This window comes from Aureobasidium namibiae, assembly GCF_000721765.1.
Source record: "Aureobasidium namibiae CBS 147.97 unplaced genomic scaffold scaffold_15, whole genome shotgun sequence".
In the NCBI taxonomy this organism is placed as follows: Eukaryota; Fungi; Ascomycota; class Dothideomycetes; order Dothideales; family Saccotheciaceae; genus Aureobasidium; species Aureobasidium namibiae.
The window spans coordinates 216,214-241,257 of NW_013581194.1; the positions used below are offsets into that span (position 1 = coordinate 216,214).

At 51.0% G+C, this 25,044-nt stretch overlaps 10 protein-coding genes across 10 annotated transcripts; 5 read left to right on the top strand and 5 right to left on the bottom strand.

Annotated features, from left to right (window-relative positions):
• Positions 1–395: 395 nt before the first annotated feature.
• Positions 396–1,342, top strand: M436DRAFT_53128 (SWIB-domain-containing protein; the record flags this gene model as incomplete). Its single annotated transcript, XM_013569419.1, has 3 exons — positions 396–530; positions 588–965; positions 1,022–1,342. 3 exons carry the CDS (start codon positions 396–398, stop codon positions 1,340–1,342), a joined length of 834 nt encoding a protein of 277 aa, XP_013424873.1.
• Positions 1,343–3,430: 2,088 nt separating this feature from the next.
• On the bottom strand, positions 3,431–7,422 carry M436DRAFT_52873 (uncharacterized protein; the record flags this gene model as incomplete). The annotated part of the gene is made up of 6 exons (XM_013569369.1): positions 3,431–4,228; positions 4,277–4,768; positions 4,823–5,004; positions 5,058–5,496; positions 5,596–6,451; positions 6,566–7,422. The coding sequence occupies 6 exons, from the start codon at positions 7,420–7,422 to the stop codon at positions 3,431–3,433; spliced, it is 3,624 nt and encodes a 1,207-aa protein (XP_013424823.1).
• An 878-nt stretch (positions 7,423–8,300) lies between these two features.
• M436DRAFT_84239 (uncharacterized protein) lies at positions 8,301–9,239 on the bottom strand (the record flags this gene model as incomplete). The annotated part of the gene is made up of 3 exons (XM_013569509.1): positions 8,301–8,496; positions 8,551–8,866; positions 8,915–9,239. The coding sequence occupies 3 exons, from the start codon at positions 9,237–9,239 to the stop codon at positions 8,301–8,303; spliced, it is 837 nt and encodes a 278-aa protein (XP_013424963.1).
• A 236-nt stretch (positions 9,240–9,475) lies between these two features.
• M436DRAFT_84240 (uncharacterized protein) lies at positions 9,476–10,195 on the top strand (the record flags this gene model as incomplete). Its single annotated transcript, XM_013569510.1, has 2 exons — positions 9,476–9,823; positions 9,872–10,195. 2 exons carry the CDS (start codon positions 9,476–9,478, stop codon positions 10,193–10,195), a joined length of 672 nt encoding a protein of 223 aa, XP_013424964.1.
• A 472-nt stretch (positions 10,196–10,667) lies between these two features.
• On the top strand, positions 10,668–11,918 carry M436DRAFT_53166 (FAD/NAD(P)-binding domain-containing protein; the record flags this gene model as incomplete). The annotated part of the gene is made up of 1 exon (XM_013569423.1): positions 10,668–11,918. One exon carries the CDS (start codon positions 10,668–10,670, stop codon positions 11,916–11,918), a length of 1,251 nt encoding a protein of 416 aa, XP_013424877.1.
• Positions 11,919–12,846: 928 nt separating this feature from the next.
• On the top strand, positions 12,847–13,797 carry M436DRAFT_52738 (uncharacterized protein; the record flags this gene model as incomplete). The annotated part of the gene is made up of 2 exons (XM_013569349.1): positions 12,847–13,223; positions 13,278–13,797. The coding sequence occupies 2 exons, from the start codon at positions 12,847–12,849 to the stop codon at positions 13,795–13,797; spliced, it is 897 nt and encodes a 298-aa protein (XP_013424803.1).
• A 276-nt stretch (positions 13,798–14,073) lies between these two features.
• Positions 14,074–15,774, bottom strand: M436DRAFT_84243 (allantoate permease; the record flags this gene model as incomplete). Its single annotated transcript, XM_013569511.1, has 3 exons — positions 14,074–14,322; positions 14,377–15,484; positions 15,536–15,774. The coding sequence occupies 3 exons, from the start codon at positions 15,772–15,774 to the stop codon at positions 14,074–14,076; spliced, it is 1,596 nt and encodes a 531-aa protein (XP_013424965.1).
• A 1,459-nt stretch (positions 15,775–17,233) lies between these two features.
• M436DRAFT_74996 (uncharacterized protein) lies at positions 17,234–18,276 on the bottom strand (the record flags this gene model as incomplete). Its single annotated transcript, XM_013569512.1, has 2 exons — positions 17,234–18,120; positions 18,186–18,276. The coding sequence occupies 2 exons, from the start codon at positions 18,274–18,276 to the stop codon at positions 17,234–17,236; spliced, it is 978 nt and encodes a 325-aa protein (XP_013424966.1).
• Positions 18,277–19,369: 1,093 nt separating this feature from the next.
• Positions 19,370–23,068, top strand: M436DRAFT_84245 (ArfGap-domain-containing protein; the record flags this gene model as incomplete). The annotated part of the gene is made up of 6 exons (XM_013569513.1): positions 19,370–19,433; positions 19,494–19,627; positions 19,681–20,076; positions 20,132–20,198; positions 20,256–21,621; positions 21,670–23,068. The coding sequence occupies 6 exons, from the start codon at positions 19,370–19,372 to the stop codon at positions 23,066–23,068; spliced, it is 3,426 nt and encodes a 1,141-aa protein (XP_013424967.1).
• Positions 23,069–24,313: 1,245 nt separating this feature from the next.
• Positions 24,314–25,044, bottom strand: M436DRAFT_10930 (uncharacterized protein; the record flags this gene model as incomplete). The annotated part of the gene is made up of 2 exons (XM_013569304.1): positions 24,314–24,484; positions 24,553–25,044. Coding segments are annotated over 2 exons (663 nt in total), but the record flags the coding sequence as incomplete, so codon positions are not given.

Below are 25,044 nucleotides of genomic sequence, written 5' to 3' on the forward strand. Positions count from 1 at the left end.
CCACCTTCTTTTCCCCCAAAGATTGCGAACAAACATCATGTCAAAGACATCTCTCCCTAGACTAGTGCTATTCTGACCTGCTGGCCCCTATCCACCGACCTCGTCATTGTGTGAGGCGTACCAGTGACAACTGTTGTCGACGCCAAGCCGACCAAGTGGTCGCTCCAGTCGTCTCCATATATACCCAAAGTGGCTCTCCATCGCGTCTATGCGCGTCGTCTACAAAGAATCAATCACTCCTCACAAACATTTCGCAATTGACCCGTCGCCTGCACTCCAATCGCTACAAAAGACTCTGCTAGCCTGTCTCTCCTGATTTTGCTGGTTCACCCCAACTTCAACCCAACCTCTTTTACCGTCTCCATCCAACAAGACCGACGTCATCTGCCACAACCATGTCCTACGACGAAAAACGTTACTCGGACCTGATCTACGATATCTTGCGCCATAGCGACCTCGAGACCGTCTCCGCAAAGAAGATCCGCAATGCTCTCTCCGAGAGACTTGGCTACGATGTTAGCGATCACAAGGTTAGTCGACCTTCCTATTGCCCACCTTTAAAGACTTTGCCTAACACAGCTGCCCAGAAAGAGATTTCACGTCTGATCGAGACTTGCTTCGACAGAGTGACTTCAGAGAACGCAAATGGTACCAACGGCGCTTCTCCATCCCCCTCAGACTCCTCCCCCCAAAAGCGCAAAGAACCCTCTGATGAATCAGACTTGTCCGATGTAGTAGACGATAGACCAAAGAAGAAGGCCCGCAAGCAGGATGCTGAGGAAGACGACGCCGCCTATGCTGCCCGTTTACAGCGCGAGGAAAACAGCAGAGCCCGACCCACCAGAGCCGGCGCAACCAGAAAAGCAGCTCCCGTAAAGAGAAAGAAGAAGTCGGCCGTCAAAGTGAAAGACGGCAGCGACGTCGAGACCAACGGGGAGTCAAAGCCGCGTACAGGTGGCTTCCACGTGAGTCTCCCTGTCTCGTCCCTAGAATGTACGAAAGCTTACGCAAACAATCACAGAAACCCATGAACCTGTCAGAACCCCTCTCAGCCCTGCTCGGAGAGACACAACTATCGCGACCTCAGACGGTCAAGAAGATCTGGGAGTATGTCAAGGGGAAAGACCTCCAAGATCCAGCCGACAAGCGCCAGATTGTCTGTGACGATGCCATGCGCGCAGTCTTCAAGACAGATCGCGTCCACATGTTCACCATGAACAAGATCTTGAATCAGAACCTGTACGCCGCCGAAGATGTCGTGGCCACCACTCCTACAGCGGCTCCAATCCCAGCACCCGCAGCTTCCTCCTCTCCGGCCCCAGAGCTGGGCTCATCACCATGATCAGAATCCAAGATTGCACACTATCCGACAAATCCTTGTGTTCTTGTGCATAACCCTTCCACTACTACAGCATTCTAACTTATTGGGGCCTCTTCTGGGGAGGACGAGCAAATTGCGTCTTCTCATGCTCTTCTTTTGCACTTAGTCAGCCCCAGAAGAGCACTTCCAGTAGAAATTAACGAGCAATGAAAAATCAAGAACAAACTAGAGGCCTCTCGCGTGCAATAGTATGTAAATCTCACCCTCTCCTCACGAACGCCTAGAGCATAACCCACGCTATAAAAAAGCACACTAGTTTCTTGATCAAAGAATGTGACCAATGAGAGCTTAAGACATATGGTATCTCGATGGGCACTGTCCTGTTCTAGGGACTACTATGCATTTCTGTAGCTACACGCATTACAAATGTTTTGCACACTTAGAGGCGGTGCTTGCTCATGTTGCTAGAAAGAGCAACCTCAAAAGTGTGCACTTGCCATGTAAGACTCCAAGTCCACTAATTTCTTACCGGAAGTCTCACTCACCTCTCTCCATGGTTCTCACCCACTTCTCTTCACAATTCTCATTCACTCCTCTTCGAAACTCTACCTGCTTCTCTTTACGATTCTTAGCTCTCTTTGTAATACTTGCTTGATAGCTCCGCACCATACAACTCTTTCCGATTTCCATCCTATCCTCTTCTTCTCTCTCATATACCTGCTCCTTCCTTCCTTCTATATACCACCCTTCTACCTCTTACCTTATCTTCCTCTCTACTATATACTAGACACTGAATTACCCCCACCATCAGACACTGGAAACTTGACGTCAAAAGAAAATACACGCACAGTGTGGTCTTACATCGTCCAAATGTAGAAAAACATGGAGATATTGAAACACCTTGTTCACGCTAGCCAGGATTCACCAGGCCCCTAGAGTCCCGATTCACCGGTTGCCGTTACAACAAAGTTTTGTTCCAGGGATGCACCAGCACAAACAAAGCCGGTGATCGTAAGCGCACAATCGGTACCAAGGCAATCAATCTCGTCGCTCTTCTCGACTCTCTGGATCCTCACGACCCCAAGACTGCTGCCACGGTTGTCCTGACATCTCTGACGACTGCTCAGAAACGAGTGCTCTCGTGGACCGAGACTACATACACTGCAAAGAAACGTAAGGCGAAGGCGACCACTCCGAATGAAGACGAATCCGACTCTGAGTCTGATTCTGATTCTGGTTTCGATTCTGATTCTGATTCTGAGGGACTCTCAAACCATTGACTCGATTGAGCTTGCAGATGTAATTGCGGGCAGATTTGCAAGAGTCATCGTGGATGAGGCGCACAACTCACAAGACCTTCAGCTTCCACTTGATGAAGAAGCTAGAATCTCCAAAAAATTTGTTCACTGCAACCCCTTATGATCAACAACCCCATCGACCTTCAGGAACGGCTCGCCCTTCTCTGGAAACCAGAGTGGGCTCGCTCAAATGACGATGCAATCAGAATGCGCAGTACTTTCTAGACGGCAGCAAAGGCCACGGAGAGCCGATCAAAGAGATCCTCTCAGTGGAGGCTGTCTATCTACCAAAAAGAACTGTGCATGTCTATAGTCGTCTGCACAACACGACTTTACAACGGAGAGACCATCTCCTTTCCTGTCCGTGGACAAACTACACCAGTATCAACAGCAACCCTTCCGAAGCTGCTGGGTTTGGCCATGGACAAACCCACACGACAGCGCAAAATGCTACCGAATTAAGTGCAAACAATAAAAACGGCAATCTTCACCATTACCTGTCCGTAGACACAACCGCAGAGAAAGAGCAGAATCTCAAAAATTGTGTATCTGCCATGTAGATATCCATTTTGCCCAAAACAGCCCGCCACCAATGCTCGTGTGTATCTAAGAAAGAGAGACAAAAAGAAACGCCATCGTCATGCAGAAAGTATGAGTGCTATGCAAGAGAAGATGAAAAATGCCATGCCGCATGAAAAAGAAAATGCTCGTAGGAATCAAAAGAGAGCCTTCGATGTGCAATGGAAAATGAAGAACAAGAGAAAACGCCAGAGGATGTAAACAACATCTGCCTAGACCAAGAAAGTTTCTGCTACTCGGCCTTTTTCTCTGGCTTCTTGGTAATCAGCAGCGGCCTCAGAGCCTGGAACTTGACAGGCTTGGCCATATAGATGTCCACACCCGACGACTCTGCATCAGCTTGTGCCTCGGCGCTCGCCAAGCCCGTCAGAGCAATGATTGTAGCTTTCTTCTCAATGCCCTGCTCGATTTCGAACTCGCGGATGCGACGGGTAGCTTCTAGACCGTTCATCACGGGCATCGAAATGTCCATGAGTATGAAGTCGAGGTGGGGCTTGTTTGGGTCGCCGCTGCCAAATTCGATGTATTTGTCCAGAGCTTCTTGCCCATTGGTGGCTTCCTGGTAGGGCATTTTGTGCTTTTTCATGAACATGACCAGGAGCTGCAGATTGATTGAATTGTCATCTACGAGCAGGACGTGAGGTACTGAGGCTGCTTGCGCTTGACCTTGAGGTTCTCTGGCATTGCCTTCGTCACGATCGATATTTGGGAATGCCACAGCTGTGCTAGGAGGGAGCTCTGTGGGTGTGTTGCGGATGAACTCTCGAGCTCGGATAGACTCGGATCTCTCTTCCGAAGTGTTGAGGCGTGGCAAAGTCATGCTCGGTAGTCCAAGCATTGTAGCGGCGCCCATGTCCTCTAGACGTGAACGATGTGGAAAGCCCTGTGGTTGCGGTTGTCTGTCGGGTTTCATAGGCCTGTGGAAGGTTTCTTCCATGCGTCTAGTGCACTGTGCTAATATCTTGGCCAGCTTGCGAGGTCCACACGGTTGCGAAACGACCTCAACTATTCGGCCCAGATCTGATAGTGCCTACGACAACGTCAGTTCCTGATGTGTACCAACATTTAGCCGACGTACCTTGATATGATTAGAGGTGATTTCCACGGCCTCCGACGCGTTGAGGCAAACTATGATAAGTGGAACCTCCTTTCCTCTGCCCCCCTCGTTACTGGTTTTGTTGACGCTGTGATGTTCCAGTAGATATTCGACTGAAGGCGGCTCAGTGTACATATACATGTCTGCATCGACGTCCTTTAGGCTGTCTGCTTTTGTCACCTCCATTTCGAACCAGCCCCAGCAGACTTCAGACAGCGTGGTATCAAGTCGACTGATGTTATCGTTGCGATCCCTCTCTTTCTCGCCGTTAGGATCCAAGAGAGCAAGTCTTAGGCCCCTGGTCTTAGCAATGACTGCGGTCAACTCTTCGTCTGGCGTGTCGCTGTGCTGTGCCAGTGCTAGACTTAACCGAACCTCAATCTCCGTGCCAACATTTTGCACACTTTTGACGTCGATGGTACCACCTAGTGAGTCGATAATTTGTCTCACGATGCTAAGACCTAGACCGGTTCCCTTTTGCATGATGAGTCAGCGAGTTAACATCGGATGCGAGAAAAGCAAACACACCGGCATGAATTCGTCCTCTTGCGAAAATGGTGTGAACAGACGGTTCTTCTGGAAGTCTTCAGACATTCCTTTGCCAGAATCGACAACTCTGAACACCACGTCCATTTTGTGGGATTGTGTACTCTCTTGAGCTCTGAGAGACACCGCCACCCAGCCGCGGGGAGTATATTTCAAGGCATTTCCTGCGATTGGTGTCAGCTGTTGCTTCGTCACCAGCTTATACAGATAGATTCACCTAACAGGTTCATAATGATTCTTCTCAAAGCCCCGGGCTGGGTACGTACAAGCCAACAAGCCCTGGGACTGACATCAAGCAGAACGGCAACTTCACCCTCGTGAATATTCCCACCATCAGCAGTGGAGACTTTGCTGGATGACGAGTGGCGAGACATGGTGATGACAGGGCCTTCACGCGACTTGAGATCTCCCGTGTGCATCTTTTTGAACGCATGGCCAGCACACACGGCCTCGACAACCTCTTCTACAACTAGTCCAAGGTCGATCTCGGCAGAAATGCTGAGACTCTCCGAGGGTGAATCAGTGGCGGAAGCTAGTCGATTCGACTTGGCATTCTTCTTCATACGAGCGCGGCCAAGCTTGTTGATTTTGGCGTAATCGAGTACGTGATCGAGGGTATCCAGCAGAGTTTTGCCGCATGTCGAGATTGAGTTTACCTGAGACATCACAAATCAGCATACACTCAACCACGAAACAAAGCATCCTTGCAGTTGATATTTGCCAATTCATGGACGTGTGCATCGCTTCTCACTTACCAGACCAGCTTGGTATGCATCTGTAGCTGTTTCCTGCAAGAACTCGACAGATCCAAGAATGCCATGCAAAGGCGAGCGTAACTCGTGGCTCATGGAAGCGATGAAAGTCGTCTTTGCGCGATCATCCTTCAAAGCATTCATACGTGATACTTCACTCATGATGGTGTTGCCGAAAGCTCTCAGATATGATAGGTCGTCGTCCAGGTTCATCATCCTGCCAGTACTGCTGGTCCATAGGAAACAGCCTGCGACCATCTTCTCTTCGATATAATCCCAGAGAGGAAGAAAGATGACGTTCTTGACACCTGGCAGATTCTTGAGAAGTATCTGGTGACTCATTCGCATCTTTTTCTTCTTTCCAATAACTTTCTGAGAGGCAGTCTCGGGAGCGGCCTTTGGTTCCTCACCAGCGGACTTCTGGCTTTCACTAGCGCTGTCATCCTCAGAAGACAGACCCGAGCCAGCTTCGGAGAAATGAAGGCTTTTTCCATTGGGATAAAGCTTGAAATAATTCTCCAGAGTCAAAACATCCAGCGTTGTGTCGTGGAAGAGAGAGCTATCCTTCTTGTTGGCCAGGGAGAGACCAAGAATCTTCGAAGCGTGGATATGGTTGGCGTCAGAATCAGTCGAGTTTTCCACATCAACAGAATCGACTGAAAGATGTCTCGCAGACTCATCATCCGTACCAGACAGCTTGTCTCGGGCTGCCATTACAGATCTCAGACTAGCTTTTGCATGGCCGGATCCGGACGAAGGCCCAAAAAACACAACACCTTCGGCAAGCGTTGACTCTCGCAATATCCGAGAAGCACGATCGAGTAATTTGGATAGGTTGTCGGCTTTGGCTTCACGGGGTCTAGTAAAAGAGTCGGTCCTAGATTCTAGCTTAGGTCGATGCACGGACACACTGGTATTTGTTCTTGTGGCTGGTGGCCGCCTGTGGGAGTCTTCTTTCACCTGGCTGTTCGACTGAGATGCTGGGGCCGATCCATTGGCAGTCGTAGCAGGTTGATCTGTATTGTCCATCTCTTTGCTCATGGCGCGCACGGAGGGAGCACCTTCGATGAAGTCGGCCATTCCACGAACTATACGTTCTCCCTTGTAGCGATCTACACGGTCCCTGGCCCACTCCAGATGGTTCATGACGGTGACAGCAATGTCTTGCATGAAACGGAGTTCGTCGTAGGTCAGGGGCTCTCTCGGCTCATCGTGGCTGACGGCATAGACGCCAATGTTGTGTCCAGATCTCGATCTGATGGGCACACCAGCGTAGAAGCGCACGCCGGGCTCTGACAAGACGTAGGGCTTGTCTTTGAAATCGTCATCCAAGCGGCAATCGGGCATTACGGCGGCGATTGAGGTGACGGCATGACCATTCTCGTCCTCGACGGTGTATTGTCTCGTAAAAGCACATTGGCATACAGCATCTTCTCTAGCTAGCGAGGTGGTTCCAAGCCACAGGGCGTCGCCTTCTGCATGTCTCGTGTCGTCGACCAAGGAAAGAGTGCGTGTGGCCTCGGCCAAGACGTACTGGTGTTTGGAGTCAATGAGACTGACCATGGCACGGCGGACATTGAGGCGGAGGGCGGCGAGTTGAGCAAAAGCAGTCAAGGTGGTGTCGCGCGAGGCCAGAGGGCGGAAGCCTTGTTCGGAGAGGGTGTTGATGGCAAAGTCGTCGACGGCGGCGAGGTCCTGAACGTGCTCTGCAACATTTGCTGAAGTGCCTTGTGCGTCGAGCCAGGGTTGGTAGAAACGATGCATCTCGCGTTCCTGCAGGGTCAAGGCCCTCTCGCGGGCCTTGTGCTGTTTGGCCTGTTTGGGTGCCATCTTGTCTGGCACTGCCTGGGCTCTGGAGGCGCGGCTTCCTTGGTTGCAGAGCGTGTTCGCATCAAGCCTCCAGCAGCTGCAGGGGATGCGGGAGGAACGACTTGAGCGATTGCGACGACTTTCCTGTGAAACAATCAAATTAGGAAGCCCTCGGCTGTCAATCAATCCGGGGCCAAACTTAAACTCGCGTAATTAACGGACGAATGCGATGGCCTTGGAAAACGGAGCTTTCCTCCGCGCCTCCTCGATCCTCTCGATCCTCAGAGCCGCATCTTGCAACCGCCATCGCCGCTTGATCATGACCATCCATCCCCACCAAATCATCATTTTATACCCGCCACTAGCATATCTCTCCCGGTATGCAACACGAAACAGCCCATACTTGGTAACCAGTGCGGAGCCTCGAATATGTCCTGAAAACATCAAAAATCACTCGAGGAACGAAGAAATAGAAACAAGACGAAGTGTCCAACATCGGACAAGAAAACAAAGGTTACCCACAAATATCCAAATGCCCAAAAGAATGTCCTACCACATGTCCTCCAAATGCTTATGCCCTGCCGCCCTGGTCTAGCTCCAATCTAGCAATATATATCTGGTCGCCCGACAGTTCAACATCATCCTCTCAAGACATCCTACGTACATACAACACGACCCGGGGTCGGGCTTCTCGAGTCCAGAACCCACTCCATACTGCAAATATGCTAAATGGAAACAAGAATGGTAGAGTGACCACAGGAAACGAGTCCAAAGACGATGACACAAAAGCATTCAGAGCATATGTGGCACCCATGAGTGCTCCAAGGACCCCGACGCACACACGGACAAACCCGTCACTACCAAGCGTCAGTGAAGCCGATAGCACAGTCTGATATACCCTACCTCTGGTTGTCCGGACGCTCTGGGTTTTCCAGATTCTCCGCATCTACTGCACCTTCCGGGCTCTCTGCGCTACCTGGTCTCGGGGTCGTTCGGATATCTAGAGCCTCTGGGGTCCTAGGTGTGGTCATTTTCGACAGACGACGCAACCATGCCACGTATAGACAAAAGGAAGTGAGGATAACCCAGACCTGGCTAGTATCATCTGTTAGGTCAAAGTGATCTTGGGGGCCAACAAGGCAGACTTACTTGGCTTCCGCGTCACTGCCCATGTTGAGTACAGCGATTGACATTATACTGGAGCCAAGCGTAGCAACGTATAGACACCCGTTCCATCTTTTCCGAGATGCTGTCGAGACCCAGACTGCGAACAGCAAAGTTACGAAACAGATCGCAAGCACCGTAGGAGTCTGGAAATATTGAGACGTGATCGAGTCTTTATCGGGAAGCTCGACTGGAGCTGCACTTGCGAGCCGGAAGAAGTGGTTGGTGGTGATGGCGGACAAAGAGCAGTTCGTGGACGATCTGATTGCACGAGTCGCTTTGTGGGGCAAGCTTCCATTGGCTGCTTGTGGTTAGCAAGTATGACAAGCTCGTGGTGGTCTCTGCTTACACTTTTCTATGGTGCTCCGGAATGGAGTTGTGTTCAGCTGCTGATCAGCCTCTTCTGGATTCCGTCCAAGATCTGGATTCTGACAGTCGTATGGCTCAGTTGTCGAACCTAGGCCTCGAGCGGCCATCGAGCACTCTGGGATTGAGGCTTGAGACTTCTCCTGCTTTACTGGCCCTGGCATGTCCACCGATGGCCGAAACACGAAATCGAAGTAATGATGGAAAGTACCAACATCGTCATCGTGAGCCTCGGGAACCCTGTGGACAGCAATAGGCATGTCGGCAGCAAGAGCAGCGAAACCCGCGAGAATTGCAATGCTTCTCATCTCGTCAGGCGTTTTCGGTGGTTGTTTGTCTTACAATGGTTCAGAAAGGTTGACAAGGGAAAGAAGAGGCAGAGACGGACCGGCGAACAGAATAACTTCGTTATTGACCAAGCGGTATCCTACCCAATCTCGTGTTCCAGGATGGTACTGTCCCGAAGAACCGTGCTGACTGGTTGGCTCCAGAAGATCAACCTGCGCCACCAGCGTTCATTCACAAGCCGGTCAGGCTCGTCATCATGGGTATGACTGGCGCTGGCAAGTCAAGCTTGATTTCCAGCGTGTTGTCGTGGTCGGGCACTATCCGAAGAGCTGTGTCCAGAAGACAGCTGTATACAGTGACAGACCGACTGCCTATCTATGAGAAGAACATTTGGTCCGACTTGAAGTCGGGCGCTAATCTGGAAGACAAAGAGAACGGGACTGATATGAGTGTCTTACATTTCGCGGCCAGCAAGTTACCTGATGCAGTGTCTCTTCTTTCGGCTTCGGCTTCTGCGATTGTTGCCACAGCTTGGAACAATGCAAACAACAAGGCCATCATCAGGTCTCAACACCAAGTCATAGAGTCTACAATAAACAGCGGTGTACGTAAAATCGTCCCTGAGGCAATCCCCGACTAACGCGCTGTCCAGTCTCGCCTGCCCACAATGAATCCAAGCTTGACCGGGTTCGTGCTGGCCGTGAGCACGTATTCGATTGCAATAGTCGTGTACTCGCAGCGACGTCGTGGAGACCGCTGGCAAGACCAGGCCATACTCTTTGCACTTTCGACAAGTACTCTATTGGGTCTTGGTCTCGGATATGATTTGCAGACTACAATCCTCAGTATCGTATCTTGGGCTGTCATAGCTGCCCTCGTCTTAAGCTCTGTCAGCCATGAGATTGTACGCCGAGTCGGTACAAATAATGTCGATCCGGACGACGCTGAGGAGAGACTCTTCGAGGTGAAACTCTGAGCGTTCCTGAAGATTATGTGATGATGGTCAACGAGAGCTGGTCCGAGTGTTGGCTGTAGCCTCAACGTGTCAACCTCCAAGATTCTGTATAGCCAGACTCGCCAGCTTTCGGCTGCTCTTTGGTGGTTCGTTGTTTCTTTTTGGTCCCCCTGGCGTTGTCTCCTATGATCGGCTCATCTCTCATAGCCTCTGATAAAGCTTGAGAGGTGGAAGACACAGCAACACATTCGTTACACATAATTAGTCAGGAGTAGTGTTCTTTGGATTTCAGATACCATCATTCTTTCATGTGTCGTCCCTGTGCAAGCGGTAGAGTAGATTGTTCAAGCGAAAATGTCGGTCCGGTCGTTGGTGCAGATGACAGAAGGAAAGCGGGTCTTGATGTCAGCGTCACCAACCTCCCCCACCCACCTTCAATGCTGAGCATTCAACCAAGAACATCAACAATCACATTACCTCAACTCTGCAAAACATGACACAAAAACCAATTTTGATTTCCGGAGCTGGCCTCGCATCGCTACTTCTTGCTCGCTCGCTTCTGCGATACAAAATCCCGTTCCGTGTTTTCGAACGCGATGCCTCTCTAGCATCTCGAGGCCAAGGATACCGACTTCGGCTCTCCTCAGAAGGTCTCGACGCCATCGAATCCGCTTTGGAACCAGCAGCATGGAAGAAATTTTACGATAGATGTGGTAAAACCGGTGGTGGAGGAATGAAAACCATAGATGCCACTTCTGGAGAGCCCATTGAGCAACCACCTGCTGCACCTGCTGGAAATAGCAGCAGTAGCGGTGGTAGTGGCGGTGGTAACAATGAAAGTTTGAACTCGCGAGAGGGCAAAGTCGTTGGTATAGCGCGTGGAGATATGCGAAATCTGTTCATGGAGGGTTGCGAAGACTTTGTGCAGTTCAACAAGCATGTCAAGGGCTACGAGTTGACGAAAGATGGCGTGCGAGCTATCTTCAGCGATGGCACAAAGTCCGAAGAAGGCTCCATGCTCATCGGCGGCGAAGGCATCAACTCCTACATCGCCAGACAACTCTCGAACGGCAAGCTGAAGGTCTATGACACTGGAGCTCGCGGCATACATGGACAAGCACCGACGACAGCCTTCAAAGGACTCGGCGAAGGTGTCTTCCGTCTCGTCGACAACAGCAGACCCAACGGTTCTTTCGCCGTCATCACAAATGTTCGCGCTGGCGATATGGACGATCCCGATACCCAATTTGGATGGACTATGGTCGGTGAGCCTGGAGTCATCAAAGCTCCAAACGACGACTATACCATCGTCGGCGAGACCGCATCCAACATTGCACGAGAGCTCACAAAGAACTGGCATCCCAAGCTGAAGCCTCTGTTCACCGAGTCCAACACATCCGAGGGTGCGTTCTGGAAAATCACAATTTCAACCCCCTCGGGTGTTCCTGTATGGCAAAATCAACCTCGCGTCACTGTCATAGGCGATGCAGCACATTCCATGACCCCGGCAGGTGGCCTAGGAGCCAATACTGCGGTAAGAGATAGCGCTCTCTTAGGTAGACTGCTGCAAAATGGCTACTACGAAGGAGCGACGGCAGACTACGAGAAAGGAATGAGAGTCTACGGAAGCGAAGCGGTAGGCAAAAGCTATGGCATGGCTTCAAAGATGTTTAAAATCCACATTGACGAAGACAATTCGACGACGATGGAGGGCGAAGTCAGGGATAACAGGAGCTCAGCATAGGAGAAGATGAGAGAAGATGAGAGAAATGGTGAGGCAAAGAACGGATATTCTAAATAATTCATCGGCTACTTGGTCAGGCTCATCTGGACTCGTCGCATGCAAACAGGACTCTGCCTCACGTCACCTCAACCATTCGAGCGATCTAAATAGAAACCAAAGCAAGAGCTCTCGTTCACGTCAATGCCTCTTGCATTTACTTGCCGTCTCCGCGGACGCGGCTTCCGAAGATCAACATGGGCCGGAGTGCACAGTCTACAGTGACGCTTGTTTAACTTCGATCTCGAACGTAATACACGCGATGACCTCAACATACCACTGACAACGTACTGAGACAGTTGGTTTGTCAGATTCCGAACAGTCTTCCTGTGGATGCGGAATTGCCCAAAATCCGCCGTGCATATTGCAGTCCATGTTTCGGTCCCAAATGCGATTTCCGAGGCTTGTATTGACAGAAGGTTCGACCAATTGCAGATGCCTGGTATGGTCCCCACTTTTAGGCACCGCATGGTCGGCAAGAGCACTGCACGCTGTTCCATTGAACTCACGGCTATGCCACTGTCATTCTCGCATGATGCCAATTCCAAAGCTATATCAAGTATAGCTGTTTTGATCGGAGTACTTTCTCTTGCAGCCTTGCAATACAACTTGCAAGCAGGACAACCATCAAGCCCTCTAAACTCAAGCAGTCGTACTGATGCCCTTGTAGATCACAAGCTAACGATCATTGTGGTCCTCGGAAGTGCTTCCATGGCGGCAGCACTCCACGGGATCAGCGCGTTTTTGGCAGGAACCATGGTAATCCGAAATGACCCACAATGATCTCTTGTATGCCGTGTTCTTCGAAGCGCACTCAGATGACTATATGTTGTAGTCATCCTCTCACTGCTTCATAGGGGAGGCACCGCAGATATCTCACACGCAAGAAGACATGAAGCTATCACTCGCTATCCCCATTACCCTTGCTTCGATTAGCCACGTTTTAGCTGTTTCAGCAACCCAGAAAGCAGATGCCGGAAAGTGCTACCCTCTGGATACTACTTTCCAGCTCAATGTCCCACACAGCTTGAACGGTCTCCCTCCCATCAACTACGCTGGCTACATATGGAGGCTTCCCAAGGCCACCATCCAGGGCAACCTCGTCTCATTCTTTGGCAATTTCCACAACAACCAGACCACATCGTCCCAAGTCACCACCGTCACAAACTCCACATCGGCCTCCGATGGAAGCTCGATGAGCAGTGCCTCCAGTGCAGCGAATGGGACGACAGTTGTCTCGACCACGTTCTCAAGCGGCAATGCATCGAGGTAAGAAGCATCAAACCCTGTAGACAATGTGACTGCAACTGACATCTCGTCCAGCGCTGCGGGAGCTGCTCAAGGCCTCACAAGCAATGACTCCTCATCCTCCAGCGGCAATGCAAACTCGACCGCCATCTCCACCGCAGCAGGCGACGTCAGCATCGTCACAAACGCAACAGTAGCCAGTGCATCAAATGCCCAATCCGTTCAAAATGAACGACAAGCCGCCGCAGCAACAAGCTGTGCAGCAGAGAACGAGCACGCCAGCGCCTCAGCCAACGAAATCACCACAGTCACCTTCACCAGCGCCAATGGAACACGCATCGGCAGTGTTGCTTATGCGGCATGTTCTGCTGGCGTTGTGGCACCTTCGACTGCAGATGGTGTAAGCAGTTCTTCTGGCAGTCAAGCGAGTGTTGGCGGTGTTTCTGCTACGGTGACTTGTGATGGCTCGACCACTACTGTGAGTGATGGAAACTCTTCTTATGCGATTACGGTTAGGGGTGTTTACTGTCAGACTTCGGGGTTTTCGGGTGCTATTGTTGGACAGAGGGTTGCTCATGCCGAGGCTGAATGTTGAAGTTCTCAATGAGAGACCGGAAATTATTGTTGGAATAGTGAGTAGGAACTAGTGGCATCATGTCTGTTTTGGATCATTCGCATGCTATTAAACAAATGGTGAATAGGATCACTGTGCGGGGTGATCCTGAAGCAGTCATGACAGATATCACATGGGGAAGATGAGACGGCAAGTCTCGAGGAAACATGGTGAAATCGTTCAAATCATAAGATAAGCCATCTACGTGATAGCCAGCAAGTCAAACTACATAAGCCAACAAATACAGTATCCAGTCTCTCATAGCAAGTACTGGAAGTACAGATTCTGCTTGTCAGTCATATCCTGCAGACCATTCTCGCCGTGAATCTCTGCACCCGCCTCGTGGAACTTGTCGCTCATGGAAAAGTCCTCGAAGGTTCTGGGCAGTCCAGCTGCTTCGCGCTGGTCTCCCTTCTTCTTCTGGATCCAAGTGATGTTCAAGATCTGGAGGATGACGACCACCCAGAGGATGATCCAAATGATCAAGATACCTTTGAGAGCATTGACCTGAAACTTTGTTAGTACTTCCTGTACGAACCAAATGTACACGAGGAGACTTACGTATTGTGGTGCAAACTTGGAGTTGAAGATGTAGGGTGTGATGATGTTGCCAATGGCGTTTCCGGCGTTGAACGAGGTGTAGTAGATGGCCTTCTTGGTCTGTCCAGCACAGTTGCCGCCCATCCACGAAATGAGCAGAGGGTTGATGGCGTACACGAAAGCGATCAGATAGTATCCAGCGAGCAAACCACCCTTGTTCTCCTTGGTCTTAGGAAGTGCGACCATCAAAGCAACTCCAACGATGACGATAGACACAAGGCCGAGCAAGAATGGCGACTTGCGCTTGAAGCGGTATGCAAGGTAAGATGCGCCAAGAATCGAAACAAACTGCAGTGCGCCAGATGGCATGTTGAGAAGTACGGCTTGGTCAGGGGTGAAGCCTGCCAGGTTCTGGAGGATGATGGAGCCAAAGACTGACGATACAGAAGCACCAGCGTTCACACTGACGACCATGACTATGAAGAGCCAATACTTCAATTCTGTGAAAGCCTCGATGACTTGCTTCCAGTTGAACTTGTGTGAGACGATTCCTTGCTGGTTGGCCTTAACACGATCAACAGCCTTGAGGCGGTCTTCGGGAGAAAGGTAACGGGCCTCTCCGGGACTGTCATGTGCCCACCAGTAGGTAATGAGTCCGATGCAGATTGTCAACAGGCCGAAGAAGAGGTAGACCACTTGATAACGGTACAACGTTGCAGAGTGAATGCGTCCAAATCCGTAGACGATTGGCGCACTGATAAGTGTGCTCAAGCCGTAGCAGCTGTACCAACAAGCAACGCGGAAAGGTTGTTCGGAGCGTCTGTAGAAAGCGATGGTGATCATGGAGAACAAAGGAACGACGGCAGCTTCAAAAGCTCCGAGCAGAAATCTCGAGGCAAGGAGTCCGGCATAGTTGCGAGAGCCAGCAAGTCCGGCAGCAACTGAGATTCCCCAGCAGGTAATGATAACGGGCAAGACTTGTCGGTATCGCAACTTGACAAGTACCCATGCAGCGATAGGTTGGACAGCAAGCTGTGCGTAGTAGCCAATGTTTCCAATGTTGGAGTAGTCGTTGCCAACGAGATGTGCGTCCTTTTTGAGACCATAGACGGCGGTAAGACCGATGATTCTGGTTCCAGAGTCAGTCGATACTCTGTACATTACATTGAATATATCTTACCCCTTGTCTGCTGACTGAAGGAAATAAACCATGCAGAGGAGCGAGAGCATCCACAAGTCAGTCTTTCGAAGGATGCGCTTGTTGTCCTCCTCGCTACAAAGGTGGGCGTCGCTCAAGCCGGCGTCCATGCCCTCCTCGAAGGCAACAGCAAGACCTTTTGCATTGCCTTGTACGTCTCCAGAGGTGTCAGAGGCGTGCTCCAGGTGTTGAGCAGTGCCCTTCTCAACCGTTGGGTCCATAATGAGATAAGAATGTGGAGGCGGATCGGTGGTGAGTGGGTCGTCTGGGGTCAGTAACTGGGGTTGTGGGGTGAAGGCTGTTTATAGACTTGTCTTCAGATTCTCCCACGGTGCAACTTCATAATTTCTCCGTCGGCTATACGTGGTTAAATGACACGAGAGAGGAATGCTCATGACACGTGCGGAGTACGGTCGGTATCTGGTGTGATAGTGTGCGACGATCAAACGTTAATTGGTCCCATTACTCGAAGGTTGCTGTGTCCCGCATTGGTGGCGTTATTGTGGCTGTCCTGGGCACGAGCCAACCTCCATCAAGATATGCCCAGAGAAGCACGGCAGTGCTTGCCAGTTGAAGTGATTGGCGAACCAATATGCTTGGGTGCTGCTGGCAGGAGAAATGAAACGTATCAGTATCTCTGGCTTGGGTTCATCGAGTCAGCGAGCTTTGCCAATAACATCTGGCGACTGTTGCGTCCGAGGAGTCCGATAGGAGGAACATGCGTTTCCAGACCAAACGCCTAAAGATGCGGCAAGTCACCGATGATGTCTTGCCGAGTACATGCACGAGAGTCTGGGCAAACAAGCTCCGACGAAAAGATGACTCCTACTGGGAACTGCTCTGTTTTCCGGGATATTGTGCATTGCTATTGCCGTGTTGCAAAGCTCAGCACAGGAGGGAAAGATACATGATGCTTGAGCGCGTCCAGAGTCGCCAACTGTCGAATATGATCGGCGTGGAGCCGTGTCGGGGATGTGGAGGAATCTAGGACGAGGTGACCTTGTAAGCGCGTCGGCGTATGAACAATCGCGATACGGCCGACTATTTGGATGGACAGTTCGGAGCAGTCAAAGACTTGCGGCAATTGGCGGTGCTTTTGCTGGGGAAGATCTACTCAAGAGTGCCCGGCATGGCGTAAGACTTGTTATCGTGCATGGCTGCAGTCTGCCTGTTTGCTGAGCTAAGGTAGCAGAAGCAGGTACTGAATCAAGCTATCGTTCCGCCCCTTGGCAGTTTATGTCGTCGCGGCTGCTCGCGCGACAGCCCTTTGTATACGATATTGAAAAACGTCTCTGTTGTCAAAAGATGTCACGAGAGTATTCGCTCTTTACAAGGCTTTCTAGACCCTGGGCGGTGTGATTCTGCCGATTCCCGACAGTGTATGACCCTGCTTCAGACATCCAGAGGATAGACTATGAGCAACACACGTCTGTAGACACGATTCATGGTTCTGCAATACCCGCAAAGCTATCTGGCCTAAGTATCAACTTTACTCTTAAGCATCTCCGAGCTGTGCAGAAGTTTTGAAGCATTGAGGTCTTTCACTAAACTTCCAGCGCCAGATCGGCCGCGAAACCACACCAGAATTATTCTGACCAAAGCACTTAACCACAAATCTGACACGTCTTGATACAATCGAACAATATTGTTTACACTAGTTCACAAATGTCTCGCTGTCGATCAGAGCTTGCTCGGCTTTTCAGCTGGCTTTGATCTTGCTTGCAGGTTTCTTTGAGCCGACATGACCATGCAGACGTGATGGCTAAGCGCGACAATATCTCCAGTGTCATCCATGATGATGACTTCCAAATCATACCTGCCGTTCTTGATCTGCTTTGCGCGAACTCTGAGGAAAAGAAACTCGACACCCTCTTCGGGCAAAACTTTCTTGATGTCGAGGTTCAGCAGCAGGGTCGGATACCAGGCAGAAGAGAAGCCTTTTTGCTGCGCGGCCAGCTCATTGATCTCCTTGGCGTCACGCAGGGGCTCAACAGCGTAGGGATCGCTGCCCGTACGATAGCTCTCAAGGATTTGAGGGAACATGTCTGATACATAACCCAAGCTAGTATTGGTGAACCGTTCGCCGTTGCTGAAGCACATCCACTGGTCCGCTAGACTGCGCATGCGCTGACCTTGCTTAGGAAAGTAGAAGTTGACGTGTTGACTGGCACGGCGGAAGATGGCGAAAGGCATGGATTTCTGTTCTTTCCAGGTATCATCAGTACCGGCTTTCAGGGCGGCAACATTGGCGTGAGGGGGTGCAGGCTCCAGTTTCCACCCCGTAGGAAATGAAGTGCCTTCTTCTGTGGACAGGTTGCTGTTCGTAATGTAGGCAGCCACTTCTTCGCGATCGCCTCCTTCTTGGAACAGAGTCACATGAATGACTGAAGTGCCTCGGCCTATCTTTACATCTCTGACATTGAATAGAGCAGGCCCAATGCTGGTACGTCTTAGGAACTCCAGATGCATTGACATAGTATGCGGTTGATTTTGCTTGGCCAAGGTGGTAGCAAAGTGCAGCTGGGCTACGCGCATGAAGCAAGAAGTGATGTATCCGCCATGAGGAACTATATGTCAGGAGTTATAAGATGAACGGGACGGATCTCGTTGATGGTGTGGAAAGAGGTGATACCTGAGCCAATGCAGTAATCCTTTGGGAAGTCTGCGGTATAGGTGTGAGTACCTGTCGAGGTGACAGTGGTGGCATCGGAGAATGGATACATGGTATTCAATGGTTGACGATTACGAGAAAGGAGACGAGGGGATTGACGTTGAAGAGGTGGTTTGCACAGAAGGTGCCAGGCGGTTGGATAGTCCCCGCCATGCTTGGCCGATGAACCTCGGCTCGTGGTCGAGAAGATGATCTACGTTTATTATCTCTTGATGATGCGATATATCTTAGAGAAGAATTCCAGCTGTCTCAGTCTGCTAGTGGCGTGTTATACAAGAGATTGAAAGAGGTAGAGCGATAGAGTTGGTGCACAAGGGGTAGACGGTCGGCGAGCGGACGAGACGACCAGTGCGGCACAGGCGCGAGGCATCAGCGACAAGCTGAAACACAGTGGTCGATCGGAAGCGGGCCGGACAGAAAAGGCGAGAGAGCCTAGGGTTTAGAGGACGATGAGAACAAGGGTAGATGACAGAATGTCTAAAGGGTGAGGGCAGAGAGGCAGAGACATTGATCGAGAACTAGATGGTCAAAGCACTACCGAGCAGCACTGCCTCGGTCACGCATCGATCCAAGAGATGGACAGTGGCTGGAGGATGATGAAACAGAAGGACAGCATACACGAGGAGGTGTCAGCGTGTCATGCTGTGACCTGTGACGACGCTGTGGTGAAGGCGTGTTGTGCGTGTGTGTGTGTGCTATGATAAGAATAGAGTTCAGCCGTTGTCTCTCAGGAGTTCGCAGCTTGGAGGGATGACGGACGCATACCGTGCTTTGGCTGTGGAGTAGGTAGGCTGCCTCTCTCCAGCAGACGCTCGCGCCGGAATCAAGACGGGCCCAATCTCAATTTCGCATCGTCTTAGCCTGTCCAGCATTCTCATAGCGCTGCTTGGAATCGGCCATCATCCTGTCGCCTACGCCCGAGCAGAGGTGCCTTGTTTGGCCGTCTCCTTCTGACAATTCTTCGCCAATCGTATCGACATCTTTCATCCGCATCCCAACCGCATATACATAACATAGCAACCAAGCCTGCGCATCTGCCTTGACAGCCCACCGCACTCGACGCATATCGCTGAGCACGACGGCAATATTCTCAACCTCCAGACTCGTCGACTCGGCGCTGGGGGCGCGTCTGCCCTGGTCGCAGCATGGGCAACGTAGGAAGCCGCCCTGACGATGGTGCTCCTGTCTACTTCAAAGATCAGACTCGATGTGCGTACCCTCTGCTCGTCGTGCCATGCTCTTCTCTCTAATCGTGTCTCTACTCGCCAGTCTCGATCTCAACTGTCAACATCACAAACTCGCGTGGTCGCACCCTCGTCTCGCTCCACCCCAACTCTTTCCCTGCCACGCGCTACCACGCAAAACGTGACAGCGGCGACAGCACTCCTGTCGAATACGTCCAGGTATTTGTTTCTGTCTCTCAGACCTCTTGATGCTGTCCGCTGAAGCTGCAAAGGATCCCGAACCCCCTTCGATCATCTCTCCCGCCTTCCTATTGCGCTTAGCCAACGATGAAGAGCTTACCTTCAACTTCACATGCGTCCTGCGCCAATCCAACTCGGCTCCACCAAACAAAATCGGCGACCATCCCGTCGCCCCCGCTGGCGTGATCTCCTCAGATACCCAGCTATGCGGCTTGACCTACGTCTTTGGTTCGACTTCAAAAGAGATTGACCAACTCGTTACGCGCGAATTCCATGCCGATCCCAACCTGCACAAGAATCCGAACGTTGAGCTCGTCGGCGACTATAATACCGGTGGTGTGCCCTCTGTGCAGTTCCAATGGTCATGGAAGTGGAAGCCTCCAAAGCAGTCCGAAGATAACGGCGGCGGTTGGCGCAATACTTGCAGTGTAAGGACTCTCATGGAATTGCTATCCTCGACTGCTTGCTAACACACCCTGCCAGTTTGTCGAATACAACTCGCGTGCCCATCGTCTTGAAACACTGGCCAGCTTCTCCTTCTGGGTCACGAGTGTGTTTTCCATTTCTTGCACTTTCCACCCTTGAATACATGCTAATACCTGCTCAGATACACAGCGCTGGTTGCTTTCTCCTACGCTGTCCCCTCCCAGGCTTAGGGTACCATCTGCTCAATCCATCGAATCCAGAGTTAGCGCCATTAGTGATTCCGACGGCGGCGACCCCAAAGACTACAGGGATTATCGCGATTTCCGCGAGCCTTCTTCACCCATGGCCGACGCAATCCCGGAATACGGTCTTGGACTGGTCCCTTCCATGACCAATGGAGGTTCCTTACCTGCTCCTAAGGTTGACATTAGTTGTGTCGGTCGTCCCGCCGAGGATGCCAGTAACAGCGAGGACGGCCCCGTCTTCAGAGCCACCATGCGAGCACTGGAGCAAAAAACCGGCACCATGAGATCTCGTATGAAGAAGGTCTTGAGAGCTGCCGAAGCCGCACAGGCCGCCCAGACTGCCTGTAACGACGCCCACTCTGCCTTTATGGATGCACTTAGGGAGGCTTCCAACTCAAACGCAAATGCTGTCCGTCCTGCCCTCGAGCATTACTTCGACTCCATCGCGAGGGAAATCCTACTTTACGAGCGTCAAAATAACGCGAACCTACAAAAACTCATCATTGAACCTATCAACAAGCTCTACAGTCTGGACATCAAACAGGCCGAGTCGAAAAGGCGCGATTTCGACGAGGAAAGTAAAGACTATTACGCCTATGTCAGTAAGTACCTTGGTCAGCGCTCCGAGTCACTCAAGGAGAAAAAACGCGTCGAGAGTGATGCCAAATATCAAGCCAAGCGTCGAACATTTGAGCTGAAGCGTTTCGACTATTCCTCTTTCATGCACGATCTAAACGGTGGGCGCAAAGAACAAGAAGTGCTCTCTCAGCTCACAAAGTACGCATCCGCACAGGCCCGAGGATATCTCACTACAGCTAAAAAGGTTGGAGAGATGTTGCCACAGCTGGAAGCTCTGACACGTGAAGTCTCGCATGCCGACATGGAGTTCCAGATGCAACGCACGGAGCGAGAGGAAAAGAGACGAGCCTTGGAGACCAACAGTGCCAAATCGCCTGAAATGGAGAATCCACCATCAGTTTTCAACGGTTCGAGTGGCGCTCAAGTCGATCGTGCGAGCAGCATCATATCTGTACCGCGTAATTCGACCTTGTCGACTTCCCCCTCAGCACCTAATGGTTTCCCATCAAGCATCACCTCTCCAGCAACTTCTAGCTCGAATGGCCCATTGCCTGTTAGGAACACGAGCAACAAATTCAAGGGTATTAGAGATCTAGAAGAGAAGGATACGTCTGCTTCTGCTGCTGCAGGTGCAGGTCAAATCAAAAAGGAAGGACTGCTGTGGTCTTTGAGCCGACCTGGCAGTCATGTGGATCCCATCATGAATAAAGCCGGGTGGCACAAGTAAGTTCTCCTCGGTTAAAGACATCGTAAATCCGCTAACATAGATAGGTTCTGGATAGTGCTTGATCAGGGCAAGCTGTCCGAATATGCCAACTGGAAAGACAGGCTCGATCTCCACATGGATCCTATTGACTTGCGAGTCGCGTCTGTGAGAGAAGCACGCAATGCCGACCGACGTTTCTGTTTCGAGGTCATTACTCCGCAATACACTCGCGTCTATCAAGCTCCTTCAGAAGAGGACATGAAATCATGGATTAGTTCAATCAACAACGCTCTTCAAAGCGCTTTCGAAACCCGGCCGTCTACTAGCACGCAAAGCGCTGAGAAAGTTGGCTCTACGAGGAACACAATCGCTGCTGTGTTGACTGGAAAGACTACACCGTTCTCCTCTCAACGACAATCCACCAATGCAACATCATCGTATATCAGTTCTTCGAGCAAAATCGTATCACGCCACGCGACAACGGGTGACAAGCCAACTTACATGAAACCCGACAACGAGACGCCGTCGGCACTTCTGAACCAGATACGGGAAGCCGATGCTGGTAACAAATATTGCGCTGATTGCAACTCTGACCAGAAAGTTGAATGGGTGTCCATCAATCTCGGCATAATCCTATGTATCGAGTGCAGTGGTATCCATAGATCTTTAGGCACGCACATTTCTAAGGTGCGGTCCTTGACTCTCGACACCTCAGCGTTCACACCGGATATCATTGAACTGCTCCTGTTGGTTGGCAACCGTGTTAGCAACATGGTTTGGGAGGCCAAGCTTGATGCTTTCCTCAAGCCAGGTCCTAACGTGACCAGAGAGCAACGTCTGCACTTTATCACGGGCAAGTACAGTGACAGACTGTATGTTCAAGGCTCGACCGATGCCATGGCACACTTCAAGAGCCCAGACGATACGTTGCTAGTCAGCATCAAACAGAACAACATACAACAAGTGCTATATGCCCTTGCATTGCGTGCGAATCCCAATGCTGCAGACCGCTCCCGTGGAACACACGCAGTATTCCTGGCTCTCGCGGCTGCAGATCCTGCCTCTCCATCCAGTTCGTTTGTGCAGCAGCGCGGTGGCTCGTCGAATCTATCGTCACCATCCTTGAGTCCATCAGCACAACCCCAGCGTCCAACCACACCTACACCCTCAAGAAAACCTTTCCCAGTTGCTGAACTCCTGCTTCAGAATGGAGCGGAGATTCCGACTCAGCCAGCGCCTATACCCTTGTCCCGATCTGCGCAACAGTACATTGAGTTCAAGATCGACCAGAAAACCGGCCGACATCTGGGACTGGGAGTTAAAGATTCTGCTGGCGATGTACTCTCAGCATTGCCAAGCGAAAGGCACAGTCCCAACGATCGCGACAGCCGGTTGATCAAGAGGCAAAGCACCGGATCTAGAAGTGTTGTGTCAAGCAGGGATGGCAGCGTAGGGAGAAGGTGACCATGAAACTCTCCCTGTCTCTTTGCCTCTCTTCCTTCGATCCTTCATGCCTCCCATTTCTCTTCCACGTGTTACATATGGATTCGCTTTATGTCTTGATGAGTAAGAGCGATCATTTGCAGGATTTGATAACGTTTGGTCGTGTTTCTTTTCTCATGCCGACCCTGTATCCAGGTGGCTCTACTCGCTTTTGTTTCTTCTCTCGTCCTCTGGCAAGATATGCACAAAGAGGTTTCTCTCGTCTGAAATAATAATGCCCATGGCTTCTTCACCTCATTTGTTTTCTTTGGCTTATGTCTGTTGTTCTCTTGATTACAGGCAACGCGTCCACTCCGCTCCTCTGCTACATCGTCCAAGTTCGTTTACGCTGTCGCAAACCCATCGCAATTCCAGCGCAGAAGCTCCACTCCGCGAAACAGTTACATTGAATTCCTCGAACACTGGCATAAAGATTGGGGACACCGCTGATATAACAGTCTGTCGCCACGATTTCTAGTATGAAGTCACTGGACGCGTCCAGACACACGAACACTTGCCCTGCTATGAAAGTAGAGAACGATGCACACAAGCCAAAGTTCATGGGAGGTTGCGAAGTGTGGCTTCCAAGTGGTTAGGCAGAGGCACGAAAGCCACTCGTCCGAACGTGCTCCATCGCCGCAGGCACTCTACTCCCCCACCGGTTGTTGAAGAAGCAGACCATGTGGCACAGCAAGCTGGTCACGAGCGCAGACCAAGCGATCCACAGTCTCAGATGCCGAGACCTAGTCGAAGAAGATCTCTGCTCAGTCGTGGTCGCTCGTTAAAGGCCTGTGAAGAGTCTGCCGGATCTCAGGACAGCTACTAGTACAGGGGACAAGAGCAAGGATCAAGCGGAGACATCAAATCGGACAAGAGATGGGTTGCAATGTGCGGTGGTCAGGATGACTAGTGTGAACAGTGCTTCGGGTGCGCCATTGTACTTCTTTGAAGAAGCCGAGTAATTGTTCGTGTCTTATTGTTCAGAAGCAATGATACGAAGAAGTCGTGGGCAACAGAAGGGGGGAAGGTACACTATTCTTGTTGTGGGCATTACTGATCTTATATGATCATAGCTTTAATCGATGGCGGCTGTTTGTCGAGACTTGTTCATAGCCATACCTATGCCGATAAACACATCACATCGCTTTACAAAACTTGAAACAATGTCGACAATCTATCCTGAATGTTTGGCAATCATTGGATCATGGCCGCCAGCTCGTCGGATGTCCTCACAATCTCGATGATAGGAGCCGAGGCGTGAGGGACGGCTTGAGGCTTCTCCAGTCTCAGACGAACACTTGTCTCTCGCGATTGCAGAGGAGCGTAGTTCATCTTCAGGACCTTGAGCACATAGATGGCCAACGACTCTAGTGTTTCAAAATCTGTGGGTTCAATAGCCTATTCAAGACGTTAGCACGAAATGATTCCAATGCAGCAGGGGTGTGGAGGTGGCTTTTTTTTCTTACCTGTGTAAGAATTCTCTCGAGTTCAGTATATGACTCGGAGTCATCTGCCTGGATCCTGTCTATCCACACACTGACGAACAGCTTCTGCTTTGCAGTTCTCTCGTTGTCGTTGACGCCGATCAAGGTAGGGATAAAGACACGAGATAGATGCAACACTCTACCAGTATCTTCCTCATCCTCGACAAAATAAACATAATTGACATAATCACCCAGCAAACTCGCTTTGGGCAGCTTAATCTCAATCTGACAGGATTGGATCAGAGCGGCACCGGGCGGAGTCTCGAGGATGGTTTGATGTATGCGGTGGGCCAAGTTATCCAAAGTCTCCCATTCTTGGACAGGTTTTAGGGAGCGCAGGTTTTTGGAGAGCAGGCCGTAGTGCATGGTGCTTTCGTCGAGGGCATCCTGGTTCGCGGCCGTGTCGAAGCCTTGACGGAATGAGAGGGAGACGGAGAGGAGGACTGGTTGTTGCTTCTCGCGGCCCCAGGCGTC